Source organism: Aphelocoma coerulescens, chromosome 2 (assembly GCF_041296385.1).
Source record: "Aphelocoma coerulescens isolate FSJ_1873_10779 chromosome 2, UR_Acoe_1.0, whole genome shotgun sequence".
NCBI lineage: Eukaryota > Metazoa > Chordata > Aves > Passeriformes > Corvidae > Aphelocoma > Aphelocoma coerulescens.
The window spans coordinates 87,201,859-87,219,546 of NC_091015.1; the positions used below are offsets into that span (position 1 = coordinate 87,201,859).

The 17,688-nt window shown below is 39.9% G+C and overlaps 1 protein-coding gene across 2 annotated transcripts in view; it reads left to right on the forward strand.

Annotated features, from left to right (window-relative positions):
* Window positions 1-17,688, forward strand: part of LOC138105805 (cadherin-12) — a 158,635-nt gene that overhangs the window by 116,811 nt on the left and 24,136 nt on the right. For both annotated transcript variants that reach the window (XM_069005891.1, XM_069005892.1), the window contains one exon: window positions 1,599-1,852. In XM_069005891.1, the coding sequence (XP_068861992.1) occupies window positions 1,599-1,852 (254 nt within the window). The remainder of the gene's footprint in view (window positions 1-1,598; window positions 1,853-17,688) is intronic.

Here is a 17,688-nt window from a genome sequence, read left to right on the forward strand (position 1 = left end):
AAATTTGGATAATGGAGCAACATGTCTGTTTTTAGTGAAGAAAACATCTTAGGGTTTCATCACTGGGACATGAGATCTACCAGACTTAATTTTGTCTGTTTCTTCTCAGGCTTAGTTTCTTCTTCTTTCTGTCAGTCCAGACACAGAGGTGCAGCACATACTGTATTTTCTGGTAATTTTGTCTGTTGGAAGACGGTTGTGTGTGGTAGTGGATTACTTTCAAGCCTGATTATTTCTATGATGTTTAGATTTATATGGCTAATTTTAAGTCCCCAGCTCAAAAAAAAAAAAAAAAAAAAAGACTGAGCATATAGTCTACTAAAATTATGAAGTCTTTCATAAGGATTTATAACCATTATGGTAGTGGTTCAGCCGATGCAAGTCAAGGTAACTCGATTTTAATGGAGCTACTTCAATTTACACCAGTCAGTTATCTGGTCAACTATGTCCTGTGGTGATAAGGACAGAAAACGGAAGAATTTAAATCTATCCTGGCTGTGACAACTGACTGAAAACACTGAGGAAAAATTAACAGACACTGAAATATTCTCGTTCATACACATGTAAACCTGGTCTTTTTTTCAGATACCGTATTATTTCCCATTAGAAAATTTCCAGCTTAACAATTATAGGCAGAAACCACTAGGTGCCAGTGTTACCCAGACATCAGGGAAAGGGTTTGTTAGAAACATTAAAAACAACATGAAAGCCAATGCAGATAAACCCTTTAAATGAAAATAAACTTCTGCATCTTTTCAACTACATAAGACTGCATTAAGGGTTTTGAGATGATTACTTTTCTAGAAGTAAAGGCACTAAATTGATATGCATTGACAGAAACCCACATCAAAACAACCTGATTGCAGGGTACATTCCATCAAAACCCCAGATAAGTACACAAAAGCTGCTGTGTCATCTTCAGGACCCTATGAATTACACCTAGGATCATAAAACAGAGCCAAAGTCTGAATTTTTCAAAGTACACACAACTCAAGCACACGGCATGAATATCAGTTCACTGCTAAGATTGACATTTTACAGGAAAGCTTGGTTCAGATCAAGTTAGAATTCACATTCCAAGTCATACCTGAAGTTCGGTTTTACTCATTGATATATATCAGAGCTTTCATTTGGGCTCGTCTTCATCACTGTTATGGTCTTCTGAAAGCTTTTCCTGCTGAAAAAAAAAGGAAATCTTCTATTTAAGGACCTGGATCAGCTAGAGACAGATGATTGCCTGTGCACTGGAGTTGCGAATGCAAATCTCTGACTAACCTGCACTCAGCTCATTTGCAAGAGATGAATCTCACTCATTTAACTTCAGACATCTACAGTGTAACTGTTTACATCCATGCCAGTCATCCTGATTTTTTTGATGTGGAGAAGCAGTAATTTCCTGACTATGATTCATCTGGCCTATTTCAAAAACCACCTTAGCATAAGATGAACTTCAAAACAAACCTAAATGATTGATTAGCTCAGGAGATTAGTTTTACACTAAAGGCATCTTAAGTTTTTTCAGATTAATCCAACCAAAGTGATTTTGCAATGTCTAATTTTTAGTCAAATCTGATGTTTTGCTTTTGTTCTTCCTACAGCCATTAGACTTCGAAACGAAAAAGGCATACACCTTTAAGGTGGAGGCCTCCAATCTCCATCTTGACCATCGATTTCACTCAGTGGGTCCATTCAAAGATACTGCCACTGTGAAGATAAATGTGTTGGACATGGATGAACCTCCAGTGTTCAGCAAGCCCATGTACACGATGGAAGTCTATGAGGATACGCCTGTGGGGACCATTATAGGTGCAGTGACAGCACAAGACCTTGATGCTGGAAGCAGCTCAGTAAGGTAAGAGAGCTTTTCCTCCTTCAATAACTCTCTGGCAACCCAAAATGCTGCTGACAGTTGGATGCACTGGCAAAGAACTTGGTATGGAGATATAAAATATACCAAGTCTGCCACTGTAACACATAACTGATCATATGAAAAGTATCAGAAAGAGATGCTCGTTTGGGTGAATTCTCTGGAAAAATACATTAATTGCTCACAGCTCCTTATCATACTGATCATGTAAGTTACCACACACTGACATGGCTTTAGAGATAGTATGTTAAGATTAAGGAATAGCATGGTGTCTGGGTGTCACAACCCACTGGGAGAGGAAGTGATGTTCACTGTAAATTCTCCTCCAGGCTGAGCAAAGACATGTGTCAGGGAACTCTCAGGCTTTTACTCTGACTCACAAGGTCTTGGCTAACTAACCCTGAAATTCTTACAATGTACTTCCACAAGGGTGGTAGCCCTTAATTTTGTAAGGTGCACTTCATTAAGTTCCCAATTCCCACAACAGGCTCCTCAAAAGGTGCTGGCTCATAAGCCACAACACACGTCCACAAAACTCCCCATTCCCATAAAAAAGTTCAGTATGGAGTAGGGGCCATGTTTCGCTCAGGCAAAGCAAGGGAATAAAACAGAGGACAGAAAAGGGAGAGAGAACAAAGAATATCACCAGTCCTTAGATTCCTTGCTGGACCTGCCAGTGGGGGTGGTCCAGAGCTGGGGCAAACAATGATAGTGAAAGAGAAAGACAGGAAAAGAGAGAGCAAGGGGGCCCAATCCATGTCTTTTATAGTTAACCTGGTGCACACCTCTTATGTAAAGTAGATTTTTCACACCGCTTTGTTAGCACATGCACAGCCAGCCCTTCTCCAGGAAATGAGTTGACAGGGGGAAGCTGAGAATGAGTCTCAAGGTGGAGCAGGAAGTTGGCTCAGAACAGCTCAGCTCCACCCCTGCAGGATCCTCTCCTCTGATCACACCTTTCCTGTAGCAATGCTCAGAATGTTTGAGATAAAATGTGCTTAGGTCTGATCCTCCACACTGGGTCTTCCACAAAAGTATCTCTGGAGTACAGCAGTGAGAAATGAGGTTGTACATGCTGTATCTGTCTGCGTTAGACCTCAATGGGTGATGGCAAGCACTGCTCCTTTCACAAGAACCACTTACTCCCTACATCTGGCAAAGAACAAATGTTCTGATAAAAAATCACCACAGGTGTCTTGTCTGAGGCTGTGGGGATGTGATTACTGACCAACGTGGCTGTGTTCAGCACAAGGAAACTCCTGCCAGGCAGGCCTCTCCTTTATTGCTATAGCTTACTTTCATGAAATAAAAAGGAGTAGGGATCTGTTATACAAATGTAATACATTGATTTTGATGACCTATTTACAGCCACATTAGAAAGATTAAAGTGAACCAGAGTCATGTACCAAAAAGGAAGCCCCTTAAAGCTTAGAAACTGTCTAAGATATAGGCAGTCGTTAACACATACTTCCAGTACCAATTAATGCTGGGCCTACCTGACTTCAGGAAACATTTTTAGCCCAAGACTTTAATAAGAAATATTGCAGACATAATGTGTGTCATCAATATTTAAATATTAATGGTTATCAATGTCTGTTAATGTTTATCAAATGGGACAATGACAGAACAGGAAAATGCCACTAGTGTCTACTAAGTGCATGCACATTCATGCATATTTGATTACAAATTGAATTTGGACTTTTCAAATCCATGTTTATTAATTATGTGTATTTTTGCTCAGTACTTGTAAAAATATACAATAAACAATAAAATGCTAGTTGTAATCATATGCAAAATTTAACATACAACAATGACTCTTTAGCTCCTGCTTTGTCAACTCACTATTAGTTTTTGCTTAAAACTATTGTTACTGCTGGCTTTTTCACTTTTTTTTTTTTAATAGAATCTTCATTTTTTTAAATACAGAAATTTATTTGTTCGTGAGTCTGTGACACATTCCTTCCCTGACAAAGGATCAAAATCTTCATTAACAAAGACTGAACTGAACATTTTTCCCTGGTGGTAGCCTATGAAAACAGCCCCAGTGAAGTAAATATTCTGTTGAAAACCATACTGTCTTGCAACCAGAGAGAAAGCCTTTAATCACAGTGTTGAGCAGTTTTTCATGTGACATTGGAATCATTTGGATGTATAAACACTCCTCAGTGAGAGTTTTTTATTTCACAAACCCTCCCAGGAGACTCAAGTGCTTTTTACTGATTCTGCATTTGCAACTACACAAGAAAAATAATTGTCTCAAGATGGTTTATCCATATACTGTGTTCACAGGAATATTGAATCCTGAGCCATTTTATAATGTCCATTATAATGTCCATTAACCCTGAAATCACTACTTGAGTGTCCAAGTAGTCTCACTGCACTACTTGCTGACCCCTTGCACCAATAAACTGCAGAAGTGCTCCCAGGGTCACATTTATGAGCTGATTCGGCTCGTTCATGCCCACAGAAAAACATGAACTCTGTCCCAGAATGTTCTGGTGTTCTTCAGTGGCACGACTTTTGGGTACATGTGCATCTACATGACTTACATTCAGAGTTGTTTTCTACCTGTGCAGCGATGCCCTGCCCCAGTGCAGCAGCCCAGATGGGTTTGCCCCTGTGTTGCCAGTTGATTTTCTTCCATTGCTGCAGCCACCACCACAGGGCATTAGCCATCATCCAGGAGTTGGTGTAGAGACAGAATACAGGACACTTTTCCCATTCAGCAATCTCTAGGGCTACATGGAAGGCTTTCACTTCTGCAAATAGGCTTGACTCTTCTTCTCCTTTAGCAGCTGTTGTGTAGGACTCCACGCAGCAGCTTTCCATCTCTGATGGTTTCATACCACACAGCCATCAATAAATATAGCACAGCCTCTTTTGTTTTCTGATAACTCGTTATATGATGGTGCTTCTTGGGCACTTTGAGCCACCTTTCTCACCATGGCCATTGTGCAAGGGGCATTCTCTGGATCTTTGGCGACATTATCACTTTTTAGTTTGCTATTGACACTTCCAGGATTTCTAATTCTCTCGAGGACTGGATAACTTCACCTGCAGTGATCCACTTTCCTGGGCAATTCACAAGATCTTCCTTAAATGGATATTGTGCTCTCAGGCTTTAGAGAGGCCATCTCCAGAGCCTGCAAATTTCTCCTTCTTTTTCAATTCCTCTTTCAATTTCCCCAGCTCTAGCAAGGGATTTCAGCTGTTGCGGCTTCCTGACCTTCTAATTGCTGATTGTCAGCCATTATCCCAGCATCACCTGGCTGGTGGCTGCAATCTTTCCTCAAATCTTAGAGCTCTGATGAGGTCAAGGAACGGGTAACTTCAGGTTCCTGTTTGATTTGTCTCACTTCTTCAAATTTCTTTGTTGAAGGACCAGCTTCTTCATCTGACCTCTCCTCCTTCTCCTTCTCCTTCTCCTTCTCCTTCTCCTTCTCCTTCTCCTTCTCCTTCTCCTTCTCCTTCTCCTTCTCCTTCTCCTTCTCCTTCTCCTTCTCCTCCTCCTCCTCCTCCGCCTCCTCCTCCTCCTCCTCCGCCTCCGCCTCCGCCTTCGCCTTCTTCTTCCTCCCTTTCTTATCAATGATATGGACCTCTAGCTTGCCTTATCCATTTGTTTGTTTTCACCACTGGTGCGAGTACTGTAGTTGCTGTCATTTGTGTCCCTGTCTAGCCATGGTGTCCTCAAATACAGTTTGGTTCCTGCCTCAACTACAGCCCTCTGAGAGTACTGAACAGTGGCTCAGCAGGCACAGGCCAGGTTCCAGCACAGGGAGAGAAGCTGCTGGCTTTCTCTGGGGTGGACAAGGCACCATTCCCTCAGTTGACTGGTCAGTTTGATAGGGTTGGTCACCTGTTCAGGTGCAAAGTCACAGGTAACTGGAGGTAATAACCACCCTAGGAGCCTGCCCAAATTCTTCCACACACCCTGCCACCCAGGAACTGGATGCCTCAGGGCACATTTCCATATCTCCATATTTAAAGTTTGTTTTTTCTAACACCAGGATGACACCAGATTCCACAAATCCCACAGTGTGCCAATAGTATTAGTTAATATTATTAACAATATTAAGCAGCTTAAATAAGGATGAGCAGTGACCATGGGAGCCTGCATTATAAACCCATTCACATCAGTCTTGGGCAGGGAGAGGGAGGTGTATTCCCTCACCACCCACAGAAGAAAGCTCCCCCCGCATAACCAGGCTGTCATGTAAGGGCAAAGCACAGAGCCATTGTTTGTGTTAACATGTTCCCAAACTCAGCAAAACAAAGAGATAAGCAGGGCAGCTGACAAACCTCGTGTCCTGCAAAGGAGCTTGCTACTCAATAACTGCTATTACTATAGCATTCAATATAGATAGATAGATAGATAGATAGATAGATAGATAGATAGATAGATAGATAGATGGATATAACTGCCTTTCTCTTGCCCCCGTTCAGGTGCCAAAAAGGACAGTGGTGTGTTGACCGTGGATAGACACCACGCGCCCACCAAGCCACTCACTCTTATCACTCCCCTTCCCAGCTGAATGGGAGAGAGAAAATAAGATGGAAAACAACTCGATAAAGTTTACTAAAGCATAAATGAAACTTTGTGCATGCATAAGTAAACAGGAAAAAAGGGTTTATTCTCTACTTCCCATTAGCAAGCGACGTTTAGTCACTTCCCAGGAAGCAGGGCTTCAACATACGTAATGGTTTCTCTAGATGACAAACACTGTCAGATTCCCCCACTTCCTCATCCTTTCCTTAGCTTTTATATCTGGGCTGGCATCATATGGTATGGAATATCCCTTTGGTTAATTTAACTGGCACAGTTGTGTCCTTCCCAGGACCTTTCCCACCCAGGATCTTGCCCACCCCCAACCCCTTGATGGGGGGAATGTTGGAGACACAGAGCTAATGCTGTGCCAGGGCTGTTCAGCTGTAGCCAAAACACTGGCATGTTAGGAATGCCTTTCTAGGTAACAATGGAGTGCACAGCACTGTGAAGTCTGCTATTGGAAAATTAATTCCATCTCAGCCAGACCCAATACATCAACGTGTTAGTAGTCAATATCCCATAAGTTTTATATCCTCTAAGAAAAAAAAAAAAAAAAGAAAACAAACAAAACAAGAACATAACTTAGAAAAGTGAAAATTAATTTGACAGTGTTGAATGTGTTTGCAAGTTCTAATTGTATCTTGACCAGTCACGCTCTGTTAGCTGTTTAAAATCTAGATCATCTCACAGAGCTAAAGAAAAACTTCATCAATTTCATCGTACTGGAAAGGAGACCAAACAACTTCTGAGTAAATATGCCCCCTAAACAAATGGGGAAAAGCAAGTCATGTTCTTTGAAGACATAGCCCATACAAATTACTGGGTAGTACTGGGTAGTACTACAACTACTGGTTGTAGTTTCTCTACAAATTCATTCATTTTCTCTGAAATGTTTTCCTGGAATGGTTTTGCCATTAAGAAGTCCATAACAAAAAAAAAAATCAACAGTCTGCCAAACAATAAAGACTGGGATAAAATCGGCAGTGTATGCAACAGAAGGCAAAACTCCGGAGAGCAAGGCTAGATAGAACAGCTCACATGAAAGGAAACAGTATTAGTTCCAGCAACTAAATCCATGTTATCAGACAAAAATTTTAGGTCTGTTATGTTAGGCACATCAGGAAGGGGGAGATAACAGCTAAGAATGAAAACTGGATACAGGTGTTAAAGAAAAATATTTTGCTGGAGGACATTGAAAATGATGAGTGTTATATTATTTTTCTCTTTTCTTCTGTTACGGGTATCAAATTTTTTTGACAAGTCAGGAGTCTTAAAAGGTTTGTTTTGTAGGCAGGTATTTCCTAGAGATGTTGGAGCAAAAGAGCACAGAGCATGCATTGGGTAATGAACAGGAAATTAAACACAAGGAGAAAAGGAGCTGCAGGTATCCAACACCTGCAAGGATGACTGGCTTTGCAGCTGTTTTGGAACATTACCCCAGTGCACCTAATTTTCAAACTGTGTTAAATCTGGAGCTTATGTGTCTCAGGTGATCTCTTTTGTCTATTCCCATTTTATCCATAGTGCTTCAAGAAATGCTCAGCTTACATGTTAAGGTGAAGTCCTATGTACATTTTGTCCATTAAAAATCCCAAAGCACTTGTAAAAACAGCTCTGGTTTCATTTTCTTCCCAGACTCCTCTAGTTTATTACAGTTTGAAGATGACTAGGAGGAAAAAAAGCAGCTGTCTTGTAGTGTGTTACAATGTATTTAATTTGTAACTATTCAAGTTTTTGGTAAAGATCCTTTTACTTCTGGTACAAGGGTTTTCAGGACTTCCTAAAAATCACTGTTTTATATGTCCATACAGAATGAATATTATAGTGAGAGCTGTCTAAATAACAAGAAAGCAGAAATGGAGGGCAAGACCGAACTACCTGCAGTAATTCCTAGAGAGCTGTCTAACAGTGTGTGAGAAGTTCAACAGCTTTGCACTGACACGTCTGAAGTTACCAGATTTCCATGGAGATAATCTTCTGGCATAAAGTATATGATGATTATTGTCCCTGATGTGAATCCCAGACATGACTCTAATTAACAATGAGTTTCATATTCTGTGCTACAGCATTGTTCTTCAGATCTTCTCTGCTTGACTCAGGAGTTTTGCCTTACGAACTGAAAGAACCACTCAAAGGAGGAAAGCTGTGGGGGCCATGCATTGCTTTGACCAAGTCCAGAGTCATGAAACTGTGATAATAAAGTAAAAAGCCATGTGTACTAGCCATAGGTCAGTCCTGCCCTCAGTATCTTTGGGATAAGCCTATATTCCCTGCATGTGCTTCCAAAGGGAAAGCCTTATTTGTTTTCTGAACTAGTTCACAATGGTCCATAAACTTTTATGAATAGGTTCTGTTTTTCCAGCAAAATACTTTGTCATGTTAAGATCAAGAAAATCAAGGTTTCTTCCTGAATCCTTGAACACTGTATCTTAATGTACAAGCACTAACAAGATGAATTAAAGTATGTAAGAGTTTGACTTTTCGATCCCATAATTCTTCTGATTTTTGTGCCCACATTTTTTGAATTTACTTATTCTTCAAAAAGAAAAGTCCCACCCTGTGACATAAAAATATATCTTACAGTTGGATATATATGTAGAAAGTCTGAGACATTTAGTTCTAGCACCTCAAGCCTCTTCATTTAGTAACAGATTAAGTGACAGCTATTTTTCTGTGTATGGTACCATGCTGGAGAGAAACAAGTCAGTTTTGTATAGATAAGAGATGTTGAGACACAGAAATTTTGGGTTCTTTTTAGCTGCTCTGGTGGTTTTTGCTTCTTGCTCTGTTGCCTCCTGTAGGTTTCTGTTGCAATTTTAGCTTTATTCTGTCCCTTGCATTTTATGAAATCCCTGTCACACACCCCTCTTTTAAAACCTCTATTCCAAGTTCTATTTTATCCAAGCTATCCAATTCAAATCCCTGCAGAACTACTCAATCTCTGCTGCAGATGCCTTGCTATCTTTTTCTGTCCTCCTGCCAGATCAATGTTTTCTTATATCTCTTATGCTCTGTCAAAGAGTAGTCTCCTATTCCACAGTCTTTTTCCCTCCCACAGCTGGTTTCTATATTTTTACTCCTGAACCATATCCCATTAACTTAATTGGTGTCCTAGTCTACCCTCTTCCTTTCTTCTGCTGAGGACAGATATCTTTTTTGATCTCAGTGTCTTGATGCATTTTTTTCTCTGAGTTCCAGTTACTTTATCTTCTTTCAAAAACTACAGAAACTGGGTTCCTATCCAACATTTTATGTGAATCCCAAGGTGTATATTTGGCAGACACATCTGCTCTTTTCTCACCATCCTCTCCTTTCCATTCTCATTTGGCTCAGTGAGCACCAAGATCCCCATCTACCTACCTTCCAGCCATGCTGGATATGATGTAGGGCAATGAACTCCTACTTCCAGCTCCCACTTCTCCCCACTTTTGACTTCTTGTCTGTTCTCTGTTTTGTGGCTCCTAAACTTTGTCTTCATGACCTCAAGGAAATCACATCCTCTACTCCACCACCCTTTTCCTGTAAGCTTTTCCCCTATGATCCCATGTACTGCTCTGCCATTCTTTAGGTTTGAATGACTTGTCTTCCTCCTCAGTGACTGGTTGGTTTTAAGGGACTGGACAGAAAAGTGACTTCTCTTCAAACAGAAGGCAGAAAAAGCTTTCCTATTCTGTGTATAAATTGTCCTTCAAAAGGAGCTGTTTTCTAGCAGTCACAGCAGAGTTACAGTCTCTGCTTTACCTTTACCATGAAACAAGATGTAACAAATTATTATGCTAGTCCCCTTCATGGTAGTTTAAATTAATACAATTTATTTTACACTTGGAAGGGATTAGATGCACACAGACAGTTATCACAGCTCAGCTGGCAAGTGGCTCAGTTGTATCAATTCAGAGTCTGTGGTACCTTGATTCAGTGATAGGCTTGGAGATACTACAAGGAGAAATAACGAAAAAGGTGTGAATTTGTCTTAATCTTAAATCTATATACTTAAGGCTGAAGCAATCACACACGATCAGGGGGAAGGTAATTGTAGTCACTCATTAGCCCTCTGTGATGCTGCAGCAGCTTCACTGGAAACAGACGGAGTCGTGCATTAAAAATCCTTCTCTGCAATTTTGGGACACATGTAGAATGACATTTTGATCTGTGTGGGTTTTCTCAAGACTGGCAGGAACATGGAGCAAAGGTAAGTACTTTCTGGCACAAGTCAGAAAGACTGTGCTAGTGAAAAATCAGACCTTCCCAAATAAAGGACTAGTGGGATGCATTTGACATGCATAAATTTTCCTAGATCAACTCCTGGATGCACTTGAAGCATGAAATATTATTTCCAAAGTCCAGCAAGTCAAAAGCAACTGGAAACAAAGTCTAAAACTGAGAGAGGCTAGTAACCTTTATTTACAGCCAGTAATTTATCAACTTACTGAAGCTTGTGAAAAACAGCAAGTGATCTTCAGCTGGCATATGCAGTCATATTACGCTATAAAATGTCAGTCAGGAGATTGAACTGAAATAGATGTGTAGACCCAAGAAGTTTATGGACTACGGCTCTCAGTGAACGGCCTGTTTGTGAAGGAAGTGGATGCTGAAAATCAAGAAGTATGCATTCAGATCCAAGGCAAAGAACAACCTGGCAAGGAAAGCTTTTAAATTAATTGAAAACAGCTAAGTGGCCAAAGTGAGGGGAAAGAACAATATGATCATAATAGTTCATAATAATTTCTGGTTTATTTCACAGCACTTGTACCTCCTGGTGATGTGATTTTACAAAGCCCGTTCTCATCCCAGAGGCACACACTCTACTTTTACCTCAAACAATAGTCTCCAGGATTTTTCATCAAGAACTCTTATTCCAGATTTCTCCAGCAATGAGTTTCTCAGTCATTCTGGAAAGCAATTGTGAGGTTAAAACACAGTTTTAATGGCTGCAGCCATTATCATACCACCTCAATCGGGGAACCTCTCAGGGCTTGACAGAGGATTATGAGGGCTCAGGACTTAAAACTATGTCTAAGAAAAACCTGCATGCTACAAGGAAAGGTGTTAGTTGGTAATCTGCACTTTGGTACACCAAGACGATCCTGAAGCTATCTCACTAGTATAGAATAATAAATAAGCTTCCCAATATTTTCATTTAAGGTCTTTCATCTCTTTCCACAAGGATAACTACCATCGCAACCTAGTCAGATTCCAAGTCCTTTCATTCTGAATTTATCCTTTAGATCTCTTTGTAAGCATTGACTATACTTTCCGGTCCTAAAGTACTCAAGTTTATTATTATGTTTAAAAATTATTGCATACAGATTTTCTTACATATTTTGCACTTTGCTTGTTTGCTTGGTTTTTGTTTTCAGGCTTGTTAATAAAGTTTAAATAATGGGTTTTGAGAGTCTTACACTTTTTGGGATCTCTGTGTTTGGAAGTTTCAGTCATATTCTGACTGCAGACACAAACAGACCTCAGATATTTCTACTTCTACTGTGTCTTAATTCTGGGCTTCTCATTAGAGGAAAGATATGGACATACTGGAGGGAGTCCAGCAAAGGGCTGTGAAAATGATGAAGGAACTGAAATATTCTTCCTATGAGGAAAGGCTGAGAGAGTTGGAAATGTTCAGTCCAGGGAAGAGAAGATAAATGCACTTAGTGCCCATAGGAGCACCTGAAGGGAGGGTGCAAAGAGGATGGAGACAGCTTCTTCCCAGTGGTGTCCAGGGGCAGGACAAGAGGCAGTGGGCACAAACTGAAACAGGTTTCCTCTGGATATCAGGAACAGGAAACGCTTCTTGCTGTGAGGTTGACCAAGCACTGGCACAGAATGCCCAGGGAGATGATAGAGTATCTCTCCGTGGAGATATCAAAAAAAAAAACATTTGAAGTTGGTCCTGGGGGAATGGCTCTAGGTGTCCCTGCTTAAATGGAGGGTTTGGACCAAATGACCTCTAGAGGTACCTGCCAACCTCCACCTTTTTATGATTCTGTGGCATCCATCTTTAATAAGCTGGAATAAAACCTGTGGAAAATAAAGGCAGGGAATCTATGAGGGCTAAAAACTGCTGTCAGCATTCACTGAAATAGCAAGTATACAGATCTATAACAGCAGATTATTTTAGAAAATAAATCTGAAAATAGTGTGAAGGAAACACAGCACAGAAATTCAGCTCAGATAGGCCACTGATCCTCAGGTCAGAGTATCAGCATGCAAATTATACAGCAACTTTTGCCTGGTGCCCTCATGAAATTCATAAAACCTTCGAAAAGGTGATGTATACATATACAGACCTCTGCAGATTCTGCATTCCTTGATACATCGGAGGCTTGGGGAGGAGAAAGAAAAGACAAAAATGCAGCAGCTCTGCAGCATCAGAGCTGCTCGGAATAATCTCTTCTTTTATAAGCATTTCACCAAATCAGCTTCAAAGCAGCACAATGAAGCCTCCAGTTCTTGACTTCACTGTTTCCTCTTGCAGATCCAGCTGACAAACCAAGTGAGTCCCAACTGATGATCTAAGCAAGCAATAAATCTTCTACTGTGCGCTGCAGTTTTCTCTAGAGTCAGCATGATTATTTCCTTTTCCTTGATTGTCTCAGCATCAGCATTTTACTTCATCTTTTTAAATGGATAAAAAGATATTTGTTCAGATTTTGGTTCCAAAAGATAAAGAGCAGAGCTAATATTTACATATTTACATGATGCAAAAGAAAACAATCAAAGATTATTCCTATTGAATATATGCCAGTAGGCCAGCTCTCCTTTATAGTATTTAGGTATTTAATGCCTTAGCACTCTATCAGAAGACAAAACATTCCAAGCCAGGCATCAGAACAGCAGCTCAGGAAGCATCTCTTTCTTACCCTTTGGGGTTTAGGTCAGATGCATCCAAATGCAAAATAAAGTTTAGGCTTCTACTGAGGCTGACTGTCTAATGGAGTCATAGCATCTGCTTTCCCCCCTCTCAGCTTTCTTCAGGGTTGAGGCATCCTCTCAGATTTACTTGCTCCATCTTTCTACTCTCACTCTGCCCATAGTAGAGATACTCACAGACATCCAGACACCCATCCCAGCATGCTCTTTCCCCACCTAAAACCAGCAAAGCAGGAGCTCTACTGTCTTTTCACCAAGTGTGAGATGTGCCCTCTGGTGCTTGGGTGCCTTGGAGAATGCAGGTGGGGGGTTCTTCCTGCTATGGGCTGGATAAAGGGGGAAAGAACAGACAGGGCAAAGGGCAAATGTACACCTTTCAAAACCAGGATGAAATGGTGTTCAGGGCCTATAGTGTGTAGTGCTGGTAGAGAAAGTGCTCTGCTGCTTTCCTATCATAGCAGTATTGACTGCTAAGCCAGGAGTGATGGTGTTAAGTCCAACATGCCTTCTACTGCTGCTCACAGTGCAAAAATGGACTTAATTAAACTGTAGGACAAAGTTTTCCCTCTGCCTGGCTGTCTTGCAGTTCTGTCTGCTCAATGAAGTGGGAAAAATGATGTTGAGACTGAACAAAAACAATGCATTTTCCAAATGACAACAGCTTTTGATAAGATACTCAGCTGGTAATGAGAAATGCAGAGCAGACAGTAGAGCTGACTGGAGGGTCAGATAAGAAAATGAATAAAACCTTTAAAGGCAGAGGGAGGAGAAATCATGGGAAGTTGTAGACAGGAAGAATTGGAAGTTTGAAAGGCCTGATAACTGAACTGCAGCACATTTTAATTCCTATATTACCTGGCATGTTTTACTAAAATTCTTATGTAAGATTTATAAAGCTTATGAAAAGTTTAACAGCTTCCCTCACTTGACTCCGACCCATCATTAGTTTGGCTGTCTGCAGTCACTGCTTTCCTGTCAATTAATTTGGCACAATGGTTGATTTTCTCCAAAGGAGCAAAGTATAATTTATTTGCACTGATACTACTCATTCCAGACCAGGTAAGCTACTGACTTCTAATATCACTAAACCTTCAACCTCCTGATTAAAATCACAGAACTAGGGGGGCATGTACGAAGGACTGTGAACCCAGTCAAGCAGTATGCCAAAGGCCCAAACTTTTTTCTTGTGGGAGATCAAGTGTTACAGGAAAGGCATGCAAATGATAGGCATGGAGCACTGACAAGAAGCATTGATACCTTGTCCCAAGGTGTAGCAATTGCTTTGTCCTTCTCTTAAGCATCACTACCTGCTGGGCGGTAAAGACAACACTCATTGTGGGAAGGCTGAAGTACAGCTCACAGGACTGCAGTCTGAGAAATTGCAGTGCTGAACTCCTTTGGAAGAGGGTAGAGAGACAACAATTTATTTGGGTTTCTGTCAAAATAATCCTGGAATTCTCTGCTTTTTGAGCCAAAATATTTTAACTAATGCAAAACTATCCTTCCTAAAACAGTAGATACATTACCTCAGTGGAATCTTCAAAAGCACTCAGCCTGGACTATTACAAAAGCTTTACATCAGTGTTAAGTGCATTTGAAAATCTCTACAAAATCATGCGGAAATATGGCTACTTGTGTGAAATGCTGAAAGAAAAATCATAGTAAAACTGACAGAAATATTTTGGTATGTTAGTAAACTTGGGGGTGTATTTTTTTAGATGTGTCAAGTGTGATGTGGTATAAAGGCAATTCTGGCACTTCTATAGCATCACCCACACAGGCATCTCTAGTTTTTGATACATTTGGAACAAAGCAATGCCATAAGACCTTTCTACCTATGCTCCCCCTGTTGGTTGTGTGTTATTATAGGACAGTAAAGGCACGTAGAGCTAGTTAGATCAACCACATTGGCTGCTCATTTTTGGTTGCATTTTATTATACAAACTTAGCATTACACTTTAGGTGGTTTTTGACATGAGTTTTGCAAGTACAACTGAGCAGTGACCCATGTGTGATACTGGTTAGGTTACAAAGCAGCTGAGACCAAGCTACATTTTTACAAACTGTCCCTTCTCATTTGAAAAGAAAATTGCATTTGGGAGAACTACAGGATAATGCAGCTTCAAAGCAGGGAGGGACGTCAGGATAGGAGAAAACTACTTAACCTGGAAGAGCAGCAGAAGCCCTTCTGTGACTGTGTCAGACTGGGCTGTTTGGAGAAATGTCATGTTAAGATTTCATGGAAATAGTTAGATAGTAGTGAATGGCAGTGCTGGTTCCTTTTCAAATTTCAGATAGGACTGGGTTTTGTCCATTGAGGGTTTTTTATTGTTTGCTTGTTTGTTGTTGCTTACCCTCCATTTCTAGTATTGACCCTAAAAATCCCCAACAAAACCAACGTATTTGAGATTATTATGTATTGGCATGGGTGGAGCTCTTCTGGGATCTACCTGATATCCATGAGATTACCAAAGGGATACGATCTGACAGCAGACCAGTTTCCTTTGGTTTGATCTCTAATGCCTCAGCCGTGTTCTGAAGATATTCAGCAAAGATACAAAAAGTTTCTGCTGCCATTAAGGGACATGGCTTAATAAATTATTTAAAATACATAAACAAAAAAAGCCCCCACAGCCTAGTGGAACAGCATCTGCCACCGAGGAACACCCTTTATATTTTCTGGTTAATGACAGGCAAACTTTACAACAAAACTTCAAATGTTATTTTGCTATTATTAGCATTAGATTTTTCAAGTAACTCTTAGTATGAATATAGCAGATGATATTTTTATGTGACAATAGGTAAGTTTGATTGCATTTACTTCCATCAAGCAGAATATCATAATATTAAACTCAAGGTATTAAAACTGGGAGTTCTCCACAAGAGAAGTCCTATATATTTTCATTATACTAAGAAATGTATTTCTTAGACTGTTTTATATTAACAGAGTTTATTCAATAACAAGTACTTTTATTTTTTTAAGCATCTAATATTTCACATATAAAAAAGTGTGTATTCATGCAGCACAATAGATGTTGGGTTGTGCAGTGTAAAGGGCACTTCAAAATTATTGTGCTTGTACTAGCACTGGACAACATGAATGATATGCAAAACCTGTCTGCTACTGTTGAGCAAGTAGTACCTTAGACTTTATTTCATATTACCATGCTGCACAAACGAGAAAAAAGATTCTTTAGCATTTCTGCTCCTGTAAATTGTTTGAGACAACATTTTCAAGTTAATAAAAGAACACAAGACAGAGAGTCCACGATAATATTTAAGTCAAAAGAACATATGGAAAAGAAACTAAATTAATATAACACTGATTCAACTGCTGTAGCCCTGAGAAAGACTGGAAAGTTAACAATCCTGTTTAGTCCTAAATAACTCAGATGACTGTATCACGTAGCACAGGAAAAAAAAAAAAGAAATTGTTACATTTATTTATACCTGTTTTAGCTTAATGACTTCTTTAGGCATGCATGGATTACAGTGACAAGCAGAAATCTGTCATTGTTGAGAAACTTGCTGAAGTGAACAAATGTCTGGCAGACTGCGCTGAAAACTTGCAGCTGATGAGTCTCTGTGCCCTTGTGATGCAGCAGCTCACACAGAACATCTGACTCCTCCAGAAACACTTTGTTCCATGGGTGGCTGGGACTCTGAGAGCAGGGAGCTGTGTACTTTTGTACCCTTTTTTTGCAATAAAAGAATTGCTCAGCAATTGGAAAACCTTATGCTGGAGTATTTGAGTCAATATTTTTTAGACTGGGGAATCATTTCAAAAATTCTTGATTGCACCTTCAGCAAAATCATGGAATTCACTCCTCAGTGTTAACTGGAATGGAAGATACTTCCAGTAATCAACACAAGAGTTTAGCACTTACCTTTGAGAAGAGCAATAAAGTTCTGACCTACAGTTATATTTATACGTGTAAATATGGTGATAAGATTTGTTTGAGTTTTACACAATGATAACTCAGTGAAAGGATTTAGAATTGCAGGAAGGAAATTTTAGTGGCAGGATATGATTTTGGAGGACATGTAGCTTGTACCATTCAACACATTGCATTCTCTAAGTTTTTTCTTTCAGGCTTGACTTGACCTCTGAATTTCTTGTTCCTCATTGTAGGAGTGATTTTTCTGTTTTCCTTTGTTTAATAATGGCAATCTTAAAAAGACCCAAAACCCATTGTTTTATTTTAAAATGCTTGGAACTGCACCTTATCATGAGTATGATTGGTACTATTACACTATTTCCTATTTAGCAGAATTTACCATTACAAAGACTATAAGAATTATTCATTCTACTTTTCTAGAAATTTCCTTTACTGCACAGTCTCTGTTACATTGCCCATTTTGCCTTCTTAGTAACAACGACAGCACTCGTGTCATTCCTCTGGTGTGC